This window comes from Peromyscus californicus, unplaced genomic scaffold, assembly GCF_007827085.1.
Source record: "Peromyscus californicus insignis strain IS unplaced genomic scaffold, ASM782708v3 Scaffold_10__1_contigs__length_136768540, whole genome shotgun sequence".
Classification (NCBI taxonomy): Eukaryota; Metazoa; Chordata; class Mammalia; order Rodentia; family Cricetidae; genus Peromyscus; species Peromyscus californicus.
The window spans coordinates 86,733,270-86,750,164 of NW_026294391.1; the positions used below are offsets into that span (position 1 = coordinate 86,733,270).

The window sequence follows — 16,895 nt, forward strand, 5'->3', positions numbered from 1 at the left end:
CCCTTAATTTTATTTTTTACATGTGCCAGTCACCTCTCATTGGACATTAATTCTCAGGATATGAAAAGATTCAGTGTAATTTGAATTCTTCATGATTGGGAGCTGGCAGGAAGTCATGTTAAGAAGTACAGAGTGTCTTCTATTCTGGTTCCTTTTCAGTAGTACTGGTACCATTGCTCATAATTGAGTTTCTTGTAAGAAACATAAGTTGTTAGCTCCAAGTAGATGAAACACACATAAGCTATAGGTTAGCACCATGCTAACCCTAGTGATGGTCTCTTTGCTTGTGCTGACATTCTTTTTGTAATACTGCTCATAACCAATCTGAAATGCTTCAGAAATGACTTTGGGGATGAAATCCTACATCAGTATCCAGTATGGCAGCTCTCCCAGTTTAACATCCAGGGCCTTCTTTGCTTTCATTAGTATGACTGATGCCACCTTGGAGTTTTGGTGAAGTCAATTTTTTTGAAATCTTGTCGTACAGTTAGGAAATAGATGGAATGGACATTCTATAATTTTGCTATTACCCATTTTAGAATTCTGATCCCACAGTCATTCTTTTGTAGATTTTCATGTATTAAATACCCAGTACTTTACTATGCAAATGTATTCTCCCTCCTTCATAATTGATAGCATTCATGTGCTTAGAAGACACATATCAGATTATGTTAGATATCAAATATGATAAACCATTTCTATCAAAGGCATGTAATTTTTGGTTCTCTTAGCAGAAGTACACTGTAGTTTATCAACTTATATACTTTTTATATATAGATGTTTTTCTACCTACAATAATTTTTTTCTTCTTGTGGCTTATGTAATATGTAAAATGTCTTTGTGGCAAGATGTTTGAAAATACTGCATTATAATGAGTATGATATATCAGAAAATGTGTGTTGCTTTATTGGAGCATCCATTTTATGATTGTAAAAAGAAGCTTCCCTTGCATATAGTACATGTTTTATTCAACAAATAAACTGGAATCCCTGCTATTTTTTTTTTTTTTTTTGGTTTTTTTTGAGACAGGGTTTCTCTGTGTAGCTTTGTGCCTTTTCCTGGAACTCACTTGGTAGCCCAGGCTGGCCTCGAACTCACAGAGATTCGCCTGGCTCTGCCTCCCGAGTGCTGGGATTAAAGGCGTGCGCCACCACCGCCCGGCCCCCTGCTATTTTTAAAGTCATCTAAATGTGGGAACTTATTTTTAAAAAGGGTTCAGACATTATTTGCATTAAAACTATTTTTATGAAATATCAAATAACATGGGGTGGTAAATTAAAAGTCTCAAAAACCCTTCTGGGTACCACTGTGAAGTGAAGTGCTTTTACAGATACAGGTGTATGTTCATATACACAAAGCATGGATGTTCATATACAAATATTTCATTCAATATTTGTATGATTTTGTCAGATAATGGACTATCTCATTCTTTTTCAGAGCTATGTCCGTCATAATGTTTTGTAGTTGGCTTCAGTTTTGTGTATATACGTGCTATAAGGAGTGCTACACTGAACTAAGGTTTTAAAGAGGAAAAAGACATGCACCGCCCCCAGTTTTGTTTTTGTATAATTTCAACTCTGTTCTACATAGAGATGCAAATATACTTCAAATCCATGTTTTTTTAACCTTAAAAATCTTAGCGTTCACCATTTAAGTAATTTAAAAACATATAATTTTATGCTCATTAATATACTCACAATGTTGTATAAGTATCACCACTAATTCCAGGGTATTTCTGTAACCTCGCAAAAGGGACTGTATGCCTGTTAAGTACAGAGCTTCACTTCCTCTCTTCCTTTGTCATCTGGCAAACACCGATCTGTCCTATAGATTTATCTCTAAAATATGTTTTTTTTAAATTATTTTTAGTGTGTGCGTGCATGCATGCGCGTGTGCGTGTGCGTGTGCGTGTGCGTGTGCGTGTGCGTGTGTGTGTGTGTGTGTGTGTGTGTGTGCATGTGTGGGTTCATGCACCACAACATACATGTGGAGGTTGGAGAACAACGTAGGTGTGAGTTCTCTCCTTCTACTTTGTGCATCCCAGAGATCAAACCTAGGTTCGCAGGCTGGAGTGTAAGTTCCTTTACCCTCTGAGCTATCCTGCTGACCTTAGATGTGCCGTTCTTTTTGTGTAAATGGACTTACACGATTATATATGGCTGTTGTATCAAGCTTCTTATCTGCTGTGCTGTTTTCAAGGTTCATCCATATTGTAGCCTGTAACAGTACTTTATTCCTTTCTGGGGCTGATTTCAGTTTCTCCATCTCGGTCTATATTGATGTTTATCTTTTTTATTTCAGCCATCATAGTGAGTGTGAAGTGGTGTCATATTGTGGTTTTGTTTTACATTTCTTTAATGACTAACATTCAGCATCTTTTCATTACTTACATCATTTTTATATGTTCTTTAAAGAAATACCTATTTAAATCCTTTGCCAGTGTTTATTGATGTCTGATTAATTGTAAACCCTTTTTCTATATTTTTTCTTACTAAATATATATTTTATGGAATTTCCCCTTTTTTAGATTGTTTATTCACTTGAAGTGTATTTTACTTTAATAACACCCTTTGATAAACAAAATTTATTTAGACAGGATCTTGCTACCCAGCAGAAGCTGGCCTTCAACTCAGGACCCTCCTGACTCAGTGCTAAATCTTTCAGGCTTCTACCATGTACAGCAAATGGTTTTTAATTTAGATAAGGTCCTATGCATGTGTTTTTTCTTTATTGTGCTTATGATGTTGTATTAAAAAGTGCTTTACCCAAGATCATGAAGATTACCTGTTTCTTCTTAGGGTTTTAGAGATTTAGTTCTTATGTGTAGGCCTTTGATGTATTTTGATTTATTTATTTGCATATGTTCCCTCCCCCCACACACACACCTCAAAAAAACCTGAAACTGGGGAAAGCCTATCTGTTTTTCCTAGTTGGAAGGAAAAGTTTGCAATCTTTTCCACTGAGTGTAATGTTTGTGTAGTTTTTCAGTACATGCCCCGTACGATAGCTAGAGAAGAATTTCTCTTTTATTCTCAGTTTATACAAATTCATTGCTGTGGGTGTTGATTTCTAGTTGTTGTTGTTGTTTTTTAATTCAGCATCATTTGCTAAAAAGTCTATTGTATTTCTCATTGAGTAGTCTTGGCAGACTGTTGCAAATGGGTTTATTTTTGGACTCACAATTCCATTGCCTTAATGCCGGTGTCTGTTCTTGTGCTTGTACAACAGTGTTTTGTGGTTTCGTAGCATGGAAAGCCACTAGTCTTCAGTCTGTGTTGAAAGCCCAAAACTGGCTTCTAATATCAGCAAAGGAATACAGCTGCAGGAATAGCAACAGAATTAGACAAAGTTGCTAGTAAAAGTGAAATCAAGCAGGCAAAAAGAAAGCTGCTTTCTTCTATCTTTTAAATCTTTCTCTTATCTGAACTGCCACCCACGTTTAGGGTGGATCTTCCCACTTTAAATAATCCAGTAAGGAAAATTGATTCCTTATCCAGTCAATTTGACAAACGAGATTCACAGTCTGTTAGGCTTAGTGTGTGTGTCTCAGGAATACCATCCACATCTTTTGAGATACTGTCTCTAATTGACCTGAAGCTCATCAGTTAAGCTAGGCTGACTGGCCAGTGAACCCCAAGGATCTGCCTGTCTCTCTTTTTACGTCCATCATGTGCTACATTGTGCAATTGTATATGGATGGTATTGTGTTACCTTCCAAAGTATACAATTTTCATGTGAGGAGCATAATTTCCACTCTGTTGACTCCCCTGTACCTATTATAGTGCCATATATGTATTAGAATTTCAAATCCATAGGAAAGCAATAGTTTTTAGTACTAAAGTTCTGCTCTTTTGGAAAATTCAAGGCCTAGAAATCATCCAGAGTCAAATATAGTTGCAATATCTAGAGACCCAAAAACCAATAAAAGTTGATGTAGCTTGTAATCATGAATATATTCTTTGAAAATTGCTAAGAAAAGATTTTTACCTATTTTTTATTTCATTCTCCATATATTTCTTTTTTAAATTTTTCTTTATTAAGAAATTTTCTACTCACTCCACATATCACCCACAGATCCCACCTCCTCCCTCCTCCCATCCCCCAAATCGAGGTCTCCCATGGGGAGTCAGCAGAGCCCAGCACACTGAGCCTAGTCAGGTCCAAGTCCCTCCCCACTGCACCAAGGCTGTGCAAGGTGTCACACCACAGGCACAGGATTCCCAGAAGCCTGTCCATGCACCAGGGACAGATCCCGATCCCCCTGCCTGGCTGTCCCCCAACAGTTCGAGCCAAACAACTGTCTTCTGCATCCAGAGGGCCTAGTCCAGTCCCATGGGGGCTCCACAGCCACCAGTCCACAGTTCATGGGCTTCCACTAGTGTGGCCGGTCATCTCTGCACATCCTCCCATCATGAACTCGACGGCCCCCGCCTGCAGAATACCTCCCCTCTCTCTCATTGCAGTCCCAGATTTTACCTATTTTTTGATTAGTATCTTAAAAAATATTACATTAAATTAACTAATTTTAGAGGATATTTATATGCTTATCACTTTGATGTGACATGTTTTGGTTTCGTGGGTGTATATACATGTTCAAATACATCAAATTATACATGATGTAGTTTTTGTTTATCAAGTATACATTAATAAAGCTGTTTAATCCACTCTTTTTAGAGGCAGTATAATAGTCTTGATACTTGTCTTGCTTTAATCGGATTTGATTTGATTTTTCTGTGTTTTGGGTTTAGGTTTTATTTCTCCTTTGTCTACACATTGTCTTCTTTTGTCTTATTTCCTTTTCTAATGTTTCTATTCTTGAAAGAGTTTTTGCTTTATATTAGTAGCATATTTTAAATTACTTTAGTTGTTCTTATATATTCAGTACTATGCACTTGAGAAGAATTCATGGAATTATGTATCTTGAATAAAGTCAGTTAGTGGCAGCTCGCTCAGGTCTCCTGTGATAGAGATCAGTACTGCTTACTCATCATGTTTTATGGGCTCTGATAATATTGTGGCTATAAATTAAAAACCTTAGTGACAAGTGGAACTTAAATTAGCATTTTAGTAATTCTTACTTACAATCTATGCTTTTTAGAAAGTACATTTTCTTGGGATATCTTCAAAGAGAATATCCTGACATTGGTCCTTTTTGTAGAAAATAGGTATGGTTCAGGATTGATCTACCTGAAAGATCCTGATTGTATAGTTACCTTAGTCTTGTATTGAAGTAATTATTTTGTTTTTGACACACAATATTCTATACTCTAGGGTGACCTGAGATTGGCTCTGTAGCTCTGGCTGTCCTCAGACTCCTAATTGCCCCTCTCTACTTCCTGAGTATGGGGATTACAGGCATGGGTAACCAACTGTGCATGGCTAAAGTAGCTCTTAATTGATGTATAAAACATGCTTCCATTTTCAAATGCAGCTTTCAATCTCTTTAACCCCTGTACTTCTTACTTTTCTAAAGTTACCAGGCAGTGACATTGCCAGTGGAAGTGATGTACTTTCTGACATCATACCCAGTATTCCCAGTTCACCTTGCCTGCTTCCTAAAAAGAAAAACAAGCACCGGAATCTAGATGAACTTGCTTGGAGTGCGATGACAAATGATGAGCAGGTAAATATGTTGACATTCTTAATTAAAAGTGTATGTGGAAAAAAGCTTCTATGTAGAGAGGATGTAGAACTTCCTTTAATTTCCTCTTTGTAGCCACTGAATTATGTGAATTGCTTAATAAGTCTGAAATTGAGTTTTAACGTTTTTTTTTTCTAGGAAACAAATGAAATTATGACATCTTAGCAATGATCCTAAGAAATAATCAGCTTTCTTGGGCAAAATAATGCTTCTAATGTCTAAAATGTGTCATAATTCACATAGTAAAGGTCAGATATTAACAATGATATTATTTGTTGTAATTTTTCTTCACATAGGTGGAATATATTGAGTATCTGAGCCGTAAAGTCAGTACTGAGATGGGCCTTCGGGAGCAACTTGATATTATTAAAATCATTGATCCTTCTGCTCAGATCTCCCCTACTGACAGTGAGTTTATTATTGAACTTAACTGTCTCACAGATGAAAAACTGAAGCAGGTATGTAAAGTAAATATAGATTGTTTACCTATTGAAGTTGCCACCATCTTATAAAATGTAGGCTTACGTAATCGTATTCATACTCATATACTATTAAGACCAGAATCACTGCCATGAGATGTAACATTAGAAAAAAATGATGCTAAGCTAAGAGTTGTACCTCAGTGGTAGAGTATAACATGCACAGAGCCCTGAATTCTATCCCCAGAACTGCAAAGAAAAAGAAAAAAATGACAGTAATATTTGAGAGCATATGGTTTTAAGAAGTTTTGTGTGACTCACATAGCAATACCTTTTTGGTGAGTGAAGATCTAGAAGCTGCTTTTAGTTAGTTATATAGGTCTTGAAACTTATTTTACCACTTAAAGGATGGCTGAACTAAGGCACAGGTTTGCGTTAACTCAGTTTACAGCAGATGAATTATCAGACTCAAAGTACTAATTAAAACCTAGAGTAGTAGCACACTCCATAATCCTAGCACTTGGGATGCAGAGCTAGGAGGATCAGGATTGTCCTTGATTAGTGAGAGACTTCAAGGCCTGACTGGAATACATGAGATCCTGAATGTCTCAAAGCCAAAATGAAAACTGAAACCTCCAAGTTCTACTTAACAACATTCGCAGGTGGGCAGGCATCTGTGCTGAGGATTTGAGTAGTCTTGTGGACTAAGAGCCTGTGCACAGTGAAAGCTAAGGAACTTTTTCTCCCACGTGTTGAAATGCACACTTCCAATCCCTTCCAAATAACATTTTTGTTGCACCTTTTCTCTGATGCATGCTTTAATTGAAAGGCTTTCAATTCTCTACTTCTAGTGTCTTGCATTTAGCATTTGTGAAAAATCTCTCATTTCTCACAACAGGGAATATTTTTCCACATTTCAGCTTGTTTCTCTAGTATGGTAATTTGATGTGTTACATTTAAAATCAGGTACCATTATCCCCCTCACTAAAAATTAGGGGAAAGTACACACTAGTCAGACATAAAATCATTAGTATACTTAACTCATCTTTAGTGTAAATCTTTTAAAATGTATAACCACATCAGTTTTATTTTATTGTTTCTGTTTCAGTGTTCTTTTCTTAAAATTCAAATTCTGAAGGCCAATAGAATTTGCTAAGTAATTTTATATCTTTAAAATACAGGTCTGTGTGTTTGCTAGAGTTGTGAACACTGCTGGTATTTTGGTCCTCCTTCTTCTCCTCCCTTCTTCCCTACCCTTCCTTTCCTTCATGCTCTTTCTCCCCTGCCCTTCTCTTGAGTATTGTTTTGAAACAGTTTCAATCTGTAGTCCAGACTGGCTTAGAGTGCAATATTAAACTCAGGCTGGGCAGAAACTAGTTGCAACCCTCCTGCCTCAGCCTTCTAAGTGCAAGAGTTAATGCACCTGACTTGGTATTTATTTATTTCTATATTTAGATTTTTTTTTTGTTTTTCGAGACAGGGTTTCTCTGGTGCCTTTCCTGGATCTTGCTCTGTAGACCAGGCTGGCCTCGAACTCATAGAGATACACCTGGCTCTGCCTCCCGAGTGCTGGGATTAAAGGCGTGCATCACCACCGCCCGGCAGATATTTCTTATGACTTTCTATTCCACCTCCTTTATACATCTGAAGCACTTTGGGAATCTTTCAGAGTAAACACACTATGATTGTTTTTTTCTCCAGCATCTTGAGGATGGACTATCAAGGTGCAATACTTAACAGTGCTTGTCCATGTGTCCGTCCTAAGGTCAGAAACTATATCAAGGAGCATAGCCCTCGTCAGCGGCCTGCAAGGGAGGCCTGGAAGAGAAGCAACTTCAGCTGTGCAAGCACCAGTGGCGTGAGCGGTGCCAGCGCCAGCGCCAGCAGCAGCAGTGCCAGCATGGTCAGTTCTGCAAGCAGCAGTGGCTCCAGTGTGGGAAACTCGGCTTCAAACTCCAGTGCCAACATGAGTCGAGCACATAGTGACAGCAACCTGTCTGCAAGTGCGGCAGAGCGGATTCGGGATTCAAAAGTAAAGTATCTCATCAATACAAAACTTTCCCTTCTAATAGTAACCTTAGTACGCTCTCATTTAAATCTCTTGCTAACTAAAAATTGTCCCGCTCTCTGGATGCCTGTGGGTTTTGGTTTTGATGGAACAAACAGAATGCACTGCTGTTGAGGAAAGGACTCAAGGCTTACTAGTGCTTTCCAATACTCTTAAACCACAACCATGCCACCTTCAATCTTCTCTGATTTTTATGTTCATTTTCAGTAAGAAATATTGGAAATATGAAAATAATAGCTAATTCTCAAGATTGCAACTCACTACTGAGTGAATCTCACTATGTTGCTAATGTTGCTGTCTATTAGCTCCTAAAACTGTTGTGTGTGCGCGTGTGCGCGCGCGCGCGTGTGTGTGTTTTCAGTGTTTTCTTGATGTTTTAACCTTAACTGTTCCTTGACTAATTAAAAAGTATAATAATGCTTTCTGTAATCTAGTTCTATTCTTTTGTTGTTATTAAACTTGTTGTTGGGCACTTGTAAAAGGAAGTAGAAGTGTACATGGAATGGTTATGTAGCTCAGCATGGGAGTATGAATGGTTCCTTGCATGGCACAGAGTGGAGCCAATTTAAAGATGAAAAGGGAATCTCTTTAACTCTTTGGAAACCCAGTGGTTATCAGAAGATACGCAATGATTCCTTCCCCATTTTGTATTGTTTTTGTTTTCGTCAAAGTAGAAGAAACAGCCATCTTTGATGGTTACCAAGGGATTTCACCGGATGTGTGGTCATTCTCTTTTGGTATTAGTTTACCAGTGATGAGGATTAAGTATCTACTGGGTTCCTAACAGGCTTTTAAGATAGCATTTGCCTGATATTAGGAAGGTGTGATTCTTTCACAGCCATTGGAAGATTTTTATTACTCTGGTGTAAAATGTACCTTGAAAGCATAAGCATTAGGGATTTGGGCAATATTTTCCGCATTTTATATTCAGTGTTGTGCTCCAGTGTTTTTTTTTTGCTGTGTTGATGCCAATACACCCTAATTCAATTTTAAAAATACAATTCTTCACAGTATTTTGTTATCCACAGCTAGCCCAAATGATGAAGTATTAACCCTTCCTAGCCAAAAGAGTCACTAGTCAAATGCCATAAAAATAGAATCTTAATTTTTTTTTTTACATCTAAACCAGTGGATTACTTGTTGGTGTTAGAATCACTCTGCAGCCGGGCGGTGGTGGCACACGCCTTTAATCCCAGCACCCGGGAGGCAGAGCCAGGCGGATCTCTGTGAGTTCGAGGCCAGCCTGGGCTAACAAGTGAGTCCCAGGAAAGGCGCAAAGCTACACAGAGAAACCCTGTCTCGAAAAACCAAAAAAAAAAAAAAAAAGAATCACTCTGCAGAGAAACTTAACTCCGAAAATTTTAGAAAATAGAGAATTTGAGCCACAAAATCCTGGGCTGCATATAGCAATATCTAAACCTTACTGACTTTATACTTTTCGCTTTCACAGAAACGATCCAAGCAGCGAAAATTACAGCAGAAGGCCTTCCGCAAGAGGCAGCTGAAGGAGCAGAGGCAGGCCCGGAAGGAGAGGCTTAGTGGGCTCTTCCTTAATGAAGAGGTACTGTCCTTGAAAGTGACTGAAGAAGACCACGAAGCAGATGTTGATGTTTTGATGTAATAGGGTGAATTTATCAGCATTCTTCCTAAGCATTCTTCTGTCCTCCTTGGTTTACATGTATCTTGACCAAAAGTTTGGTTACGGTTGTGCTGATGTACCATTCATAATTTAGGCCAGTGGTTCTCAGAGGGTAGTCCCAGTACCTGCAGCTTCAGCATCACCCGAAAAGATGTTAGAATTGCATTTGAACCCCATCCCAGACCCACAGACAGTGTGGATTTTGGGCAGCACTGTGTTTTAACCAATGCCAAGTTATTCTCGTGCACATTCTGATTTAAGAACCACTGGTAAATGTCTTAACTACTTTAACTTTATGGTGATTAAGTGGGCTTTTCAAAGACTAGTACATTTACAGTTTGGGGGATTTTAAAGTACAAGTAGTTTATTTTGTCACTATATGTGTAGGGTCCGCAATTCAGCTCCCTTCTTAATGATAAGATTTCTTAGTTTACTTTTTTTTTCAAGAGGGCCGTAGTATAATTATCAGTTCCTAGGGGCGAATCTTTTTTGAGGTGAGGGTGCGCATAAGGTATGCATTGCTGTTTACAATAGTGCCTTCATTAGGTTTAGTTCCATTTCCATTAAGTGTTAATGCAAAGGTATAAGAAAAGGCCCTAATCTTTTCCAATCAGATGTGTTTTTTTGTTTTTCTATACTTTATGTCAAGTGAGAATTATTTCTGCAAGTAATAACTACTGAGAAAATAATGCTACACTAGCGAAATTTTAGACTTAATGCTGTGTTGATTAATTTTCAAATGAAGACTCCGATTAAGCAATGATACCAATCAAACTTTCCCAATGCATTCTTACATTTTAGGCTGTCAGATAATCTCTAAACTAGATAATTTATCTGTTTTTCTCCATCAAAATTGTTTTATGCAGCACATCTCAATTTTTTATATTTGGTTTAACAGCTTACAGGCATGTGAACAGGTTAATGTTAAAAATTGACTGATAGACCACTTAGAGTTCTACCAAACTTCAGAAACTGCTGTGAGTCTACAAAGCAGTGGAGTATAGAAAATACCTTTGTGGATTCCTAATAGGATTCTAAGTCTAAATGTGAAATCATGGAGTTTCTTCAATGTTTTCAAAGAGTTCATTGTCATGAACTTAGAAATAGTCTGACTCCTTCTCTTCTTCTATAAGTCTTTGAGCATTTACACAGGCTAGAGGAGATAGAAACCGAGACTACTGACAATCAATTTGCTTTCTGATTTTCATTTCTATTATAGCATTTAGAAGGCAAACTGATTGTGTAATGAATATTTTGAAAAGACTATATAGAGTTCGGAGGTTAATAGGGTTTCAATACTATTTAACTTTAGTTCTTCAAAAAGATTAACAACTTAAATCTCTTCATTTTTAGTTGATATAAAGGCTTAAATTTTACTAAATTAAAAGTGAAGATTTAATCCTGGTGTGTTAGCACATGCCTTTAATCCTAGCATTCAGGAAGCTGAGGTGGGAATTGCTAGTTCAAAGCCAGCCTGGGCTACATAGTGCTACTAAAGTTTTGCATACATAAAAATTCTTATTTCATTTTGCTTCTTTAGAGGGTTAGAGAATTGAAACTGAGGGTAAAAATTAGTACCTTGCAGCATTGCTGAGGTCTGTGGTCTGGCTGTAACTTTTGAGTGCCCACTAAGATCAGAATTTTAAATGCTACTAAAGTAAAAGCATGAATATGTGTGCTTTCGGCTCAAGTAGTATTTCTGACTTTCCTCCTACCTCCTTTGGTACTCCAGTCTAGTTTAGAGGGACCAAAGAGATCTTAGGGTCGGGCCCTAGAATACTTGATGAAAGGTGTACTCTGTTTTCCCGTCCAACACAGAAATAGAACAAAGAAGAGAAGTAAATACATCTGAACTCTCCGCCTTCCCTTAGCCTTAGCAAAATCTCACAGAGGAAGTATCCACATGCTCTTTCTGTTGTCCAACAAAGATGGGCAGCATTGAGATACAGAGCAACATTTTTTTCATCATACAGTTGCAAACTATTTATTTGTTGATGCTCAGTAGAAGAAAATCCAAAACTGGTTCCGGATATAATTTAAGACCAATTCCTCTATGCTCCCCAAAATCATGTAGTCTTCTTAACTTAGATTTAACTTAAGTCAATATTGAATAAGTTTACCAAAGTGCCATTGGCAGATTTTTAATGTCTGTAAAGGTTTGTGTATTTATAGAAATGTGTCGTGAAATTTTGTGTAAGTCCAGATTCACTCTAAATGGTAGAACCAGAATATAAAGTCTATTTGGAGGAGATTGAAAACACTACTTTCATTTAAAAGGAAAAAGTGGAACTACTGGACTTGTTTGTGATCTAAGAGATAGAGATTAAAGCCTTTCTTTTCCCTCCAAAATAGAAACTATCACAAAAAGACAAAGTCTCTTCTGTCTTTGTTATTGTGCTGTGGTCTGTTATCTGTTAGGATGTTTCATGTAGATAATTCAGAGAGAATTGTTGAAATAGGTGGTAATTTATTAAATTTGGTATCTCTTTGAGGTATATTTTAAAACAAATTCAAGTCAGTATCTTTTTTTCCTTTTCAATGGAAAGCCTACTTAATCAATTAAAAGGAAAATCAGGGAAATGCAAATCAAAACTGTTGAGATTCTGTCTTCCTCCAGTCATAATGGCTATAATCAAGGAAACCAAGAGCACATACTGGTGAGAGTAGAGGGTAGGAAGGAATCTGTTTATACTGCTGCTGATAATATAAACTGGTTGTACCAGTGGAAATCAATATGAAAGTTCTTTTAAAAAAAAACTACAAATGGAACTATATTGTCATCCAGCTATACCATCCCTGAGTATATGCTCAAAATAAATGAACTCAGCATATGACAGGAATACTTGTACTTCCATGTTTATCACAGTACTCAGTGTTCCCAGTAGTCAATAAATGGATGCCTAGAAGCAGATGAATAAAGAAAATGTGACATATATACAGAGCATAGTTGTTTGTATTCAGCCATAAAGAAGACTGGAATTATGCCATTTGCAGGAAAATGGATAGATAGAGATCATCATGTTAAACAAAGCAAGCCAGACTCAGACAAACATTGCGGTTTTCTTTTACATGTGGAATCTAGATTTAGTGAAATGCAACTCATGAAATTGGAAGGGGGCACTATTTGGGAAGAGGAAAGGCTCTAGTGAAAAAGGAAAGGAGGGCAATAGATGGTGGGTGAATATGATCGAAGTAGATTGTAGATATGTATGGATAAATAAGTGAATGAACGAGAAGTCCAGAATTTGCTCCAGTGTACAAAATTTGTCTTCTGTACAAAACTCACGGTGGAGTGAATTAGTCTCCTCTTTGCAGATTTATCCAGAGACTTTTGATTAGGGGTCTTGGAAGAGTATGTCAGTCCTTAATACAGCTTTTAAAAGTGTGAGCAATGAGTTAAGCAAAATGGCATGTATTTTTATACAGTTTTGCAAATGATTAAATGATGGTGGTGTTCTAGAATGTAGTAGGTTGTAAAGGGCTAGTTCATTCTATCTTACCAAGAACTTAGAGTAAAATGATACTTTTTCTTCATTCTGTGGTAGATAGTGGCAGTTTTGTTGAGTTCCTCTGTTTTTTTGGGTAAGTTAGATATTGCTGAATTAAATCCCAGAAGCTGACTTATAAAATAATGACCTATAGTGTGCATAGACATCTCATTTTTCGTTTAGCTTTTAAAGGTGGTAAATTCCCTCAAAAGGAAAAATTATGAGAAATTATTGTATAAAGGTATCCAGATTCTGATGAGCTTTAAAAATTGTAAAATTTATTGTATATCTTCATATTTAAGCCAAAAATATTATTACATAAACTCTATAGACGTCTTGTTTGTTTTGGATTCTCTTAGCAGACTTTTTCATGGCTTCTCTGTAGCCTCATGTGCCTTAAAGGTGGTGAATTTTGTCATTTTCATCAATATCAGGCTTTTCCAGACTCAAATAATCAGAATGTTATAATTTGGTTCATATAATGCTCATGGGGTTTGGATATTAGTAAACAAAACTTACCAATCAGTAGTAGTAGAGTATAAAATGAAATAAAAACCTTCAGATCTTAGACTAATTTGCTTAAAACTAGTTTTGATCCACCAGATTATTGAAGAGCCTTGCATTTACGTAAAGTTTTAGTTAACCTATTTTTTTCCACTGGGGGAAAAAAGTCTGAGGCCAGGATACTTTTTATTTCTTTTCTTTCTGAGACAGGGTCTCCCTATATACTTCAGTCTAGCCTTGAACTTGCTTATGTTGTCCAGGCTGGTCTGGAACTTGTGATCGTTTCCCCTTAGCTTCCCTGGTGTTTGGAACTCAGACATGTCTGGGGAATATACCTTTTTAAACTAGGTAACATATATCATGAAAGAGAATTTTTAGGGTCTAGACAAAAACTCTTGGAGAAGCAAGATTATCTAGCAAGGTATTTTCTTCTGTTAACTTTAGGGATTCCTTGGATTCATCTGTGTAATCGTCGGGCCACCCTGTCCTCTCTCCTTTAACACAGTACCTCTTAGCACTCTGTCTTCAATTCTTGAGAATTGATGGAGGGTGAAGTCAGTTTGACTTAGCTGATAGTATTCTTTTGTGTTCAATAGTAGTGTGAATGTTGAATGCACTGACATTCAACATATTTAAGTTAGAGATAAATCCATCTCGAAAGGGACTATTAGGAAATAAATATTTGAGTGAAAATCTAGTATGGTAACATTGCAGTAGGTTTAAACTTGAATGAAGTGAGATAAATTTTATCTTAAAATTGAACATTATTAAATATGTAAGAAGCCTCTAGGGTATTTTGAGCTACGCATTTCTGTCAGTATAGTATTTGGAACACAATCCTTGGAATATTTAAATTTGGTCTCTGAAAAATAATTTACGTTCTCTATGAGACTTAGAAGAAACTCTGACAATTCCTCTAACTGGTTGTTAAGAGTAAGGCAGTTGCATGCCACAGCTCAAGATCCAAATTGGCTCACTACAATTAAATTTCCATTTCTTAAGTACTGTTTGTTTGCAGCTCCCTGCCCAATTAATTTTTGAATTGAGGTTATTGATGTTTCAACCTAGACCAGAAAATGGCAAATTGCATTTTAATTTGACGTTCATGCTAAACTCGGAAAACCCAGTGTGGTCTTTGATGATTTCAGTATGTAGTAGTTTTTCTTTATTGTCAGGTTTCTTCTGTTACATCTCTGTGGTGAATGGAACCTGTGGAAATCTGTATTCTTTTTTGTGCTGATGGATGGGGTGGGAAGGGGAAGAATTGCTTAATTAATGCATATCTGTTTTGACTATGTCAAGGTAATTGTATAATTAATGTGTACAGATGACAAGTACACAGGTAAGATGCTGAATTGTCCAGAAGAGCCATGGCTTGTTCTGTGAAGTTGCTTGATCTTAAACTGAAACTGACCTCTTGGCTTTACATTGAGATTTCGGGGATTTTATAGAATGGAGCTGAGAGTGTCTCTTCCTGTAGTGGGTGAATTTAATTTCCTGATTGAGTACTCTAATTTAGATAAAACATATTGTCCATGAATCTTTGTGTTGGCAATTTAATCTGTTACCAAAAGAAATTAACAATAAACACAAGTACATGTGAAACATTTCACAGAGGGTTAAGAGTTGCAAATTATGGAACTCTCGCCACTTTTCAAAAATTAGTTATGTAGCATCAGTATCATAACCAAAGTAAGTAGGAAGGTGACTGGCTTGGAGAATCTGCAAGTAGTCTTACATATTGTAAAGTATCAGATTGTTAACCAGGACTTTTCCCTGTGTTCCTGAAAAATATATTCTATATTAATGCCATTTTGTATATGCAACAGTCTTCTGTACATTCTGTACTTACTACAGTGTATATAAAACCTGCTTGTTGTTCTCAAAGCTATGTGAGGGGATAATGATAGTTATAACACATTTGGTTTCTATTTTGAGTTCTTTGCACATGAAATATTTTAGCCCTTATGTCTAAGCAAGTATTATGGTTGTAACTGAAGCTTGCTATGTGGCAGAACTGTCTTTTGAACCCAATATCAGAACAAAAGGAGTCATTTTGGTCATTAAGAATTGTGTTAATTATTCCATCTTAATTATCTCTTTTAAAAAACCCACTGCTGCTTACTACTTTATACTCTGAATCAGCTCCTCTCCAAGTTCCATCCCTGAGCATTTCCCACTAACAGAGAATTGTCCTCATCTTTGGTTCACAGTTTGATTGGACTCTATAAACTTTTTTTTGTGAGAGTCTCAGTCTCCCAAAAGTCATGAGCAAAACATTTTTTTCTGAAGAGGTCAGATTTCTAGAGAGATTATCATTCACACAGTGAGTGAAAATTAGGCTGGTTTTTTTGTTGTTGTTGACAAAACGATCTATTTTCTTTATATATTGCTGTAGAATCTTTTAAAGTTAAGTTTCCAGAAAAGAAATGTCTATGATCAGTTGTATGTGTAGATTCAGGTGCCACTCTGATTTTTTTGTTTTTGTTTTGTAAGTTTTTGTTTTGTTTTGGTTTGTTTTTTGATCAACAATGTTATTTCTTGCCACTAGAGGGACGTCTATGGTTGTTTTCTGCTTTGGAAAAAATCTTAGCTTTTTTTTTTTTTTTTTTTTTTAAGTTTCTCAGATTGGCATAGACTTATTCTCAAAATGGTTTGTGTTAGTAACTATGTTCATTTATTAGTCAAAGGTAGATTAATTAAGCTTGTTTAATGAAAAAGGCAGTCTTACTCATGCTGTCTGTAATCTTCCATTTTTAATAAATGTTAGATAATAAGTAAAACCTGTATGTGTGTGTGTTTCTTTTTTTAAGGTACTCCATGGCTGTACTGTACTTATGGTAGGCATTTAGACATATGTGACTACATAAATGAACTGAAATTTAGTAAAGTTCAAAATTTGTTCCTTAGTCATACAGCAATACTTCAAGTGTCCAATGGCCACGTGTGGCTTTAGGCTAATTTTTGTTTTGGAAAACACAGAATCTAAAAAACGTTCCACAATGTTGAGCATGGTGGTGCACACCTTTAATCACAGCATTTGGGTAGCAGAGGCAGCTGGATCTCTATGAGTTTCAGGCCAGCCAGGGCTATAGAGACCCTGTCTCATAAAAACAAAATAACAAAAAAAAATTTT

The 16,895-nt window shown here is 36.6% G+C and overlaps 1 protein-coding gene across 1 annotated transcript in view; it reads left to right on the forward strand.

Moving 5' to 3' along the window:
• The window catches only part of Fam199x (family with sequence similarity 199, X-linked), a 30,644-nt gene extending 14,102 nt beyond the window's left edge, over nucleotides 1-16,542 (forward strand). The window contains exons 3-6 of the mRNA XM_052736526.1: nucleotides 5,474-5,623; nucleotides 5,938-6,099; nucleotides 7,826-8,092; nucleotides 9,579-16,542. Coding sequence (XP_052592486.1) covers nucleotides 5,474-5,623; nucleotides 5,938-6,099; nucleotides 7,826-8,092; nucleotides 9,579-9,749 — 750 coding nt within the window. The 3' untranslated portion in view covers nucleotides 9,750-16,542. The remainder of the gene's footprint in view (nucleotides 1-5,473; nucleotides 5,624-5,937; nucleotides 6,100-7,825; nucleotides 8,093-9,578) is intronic.
• Nucleotides 16,543-16,895: the final 353 nt, after the last annotated feature.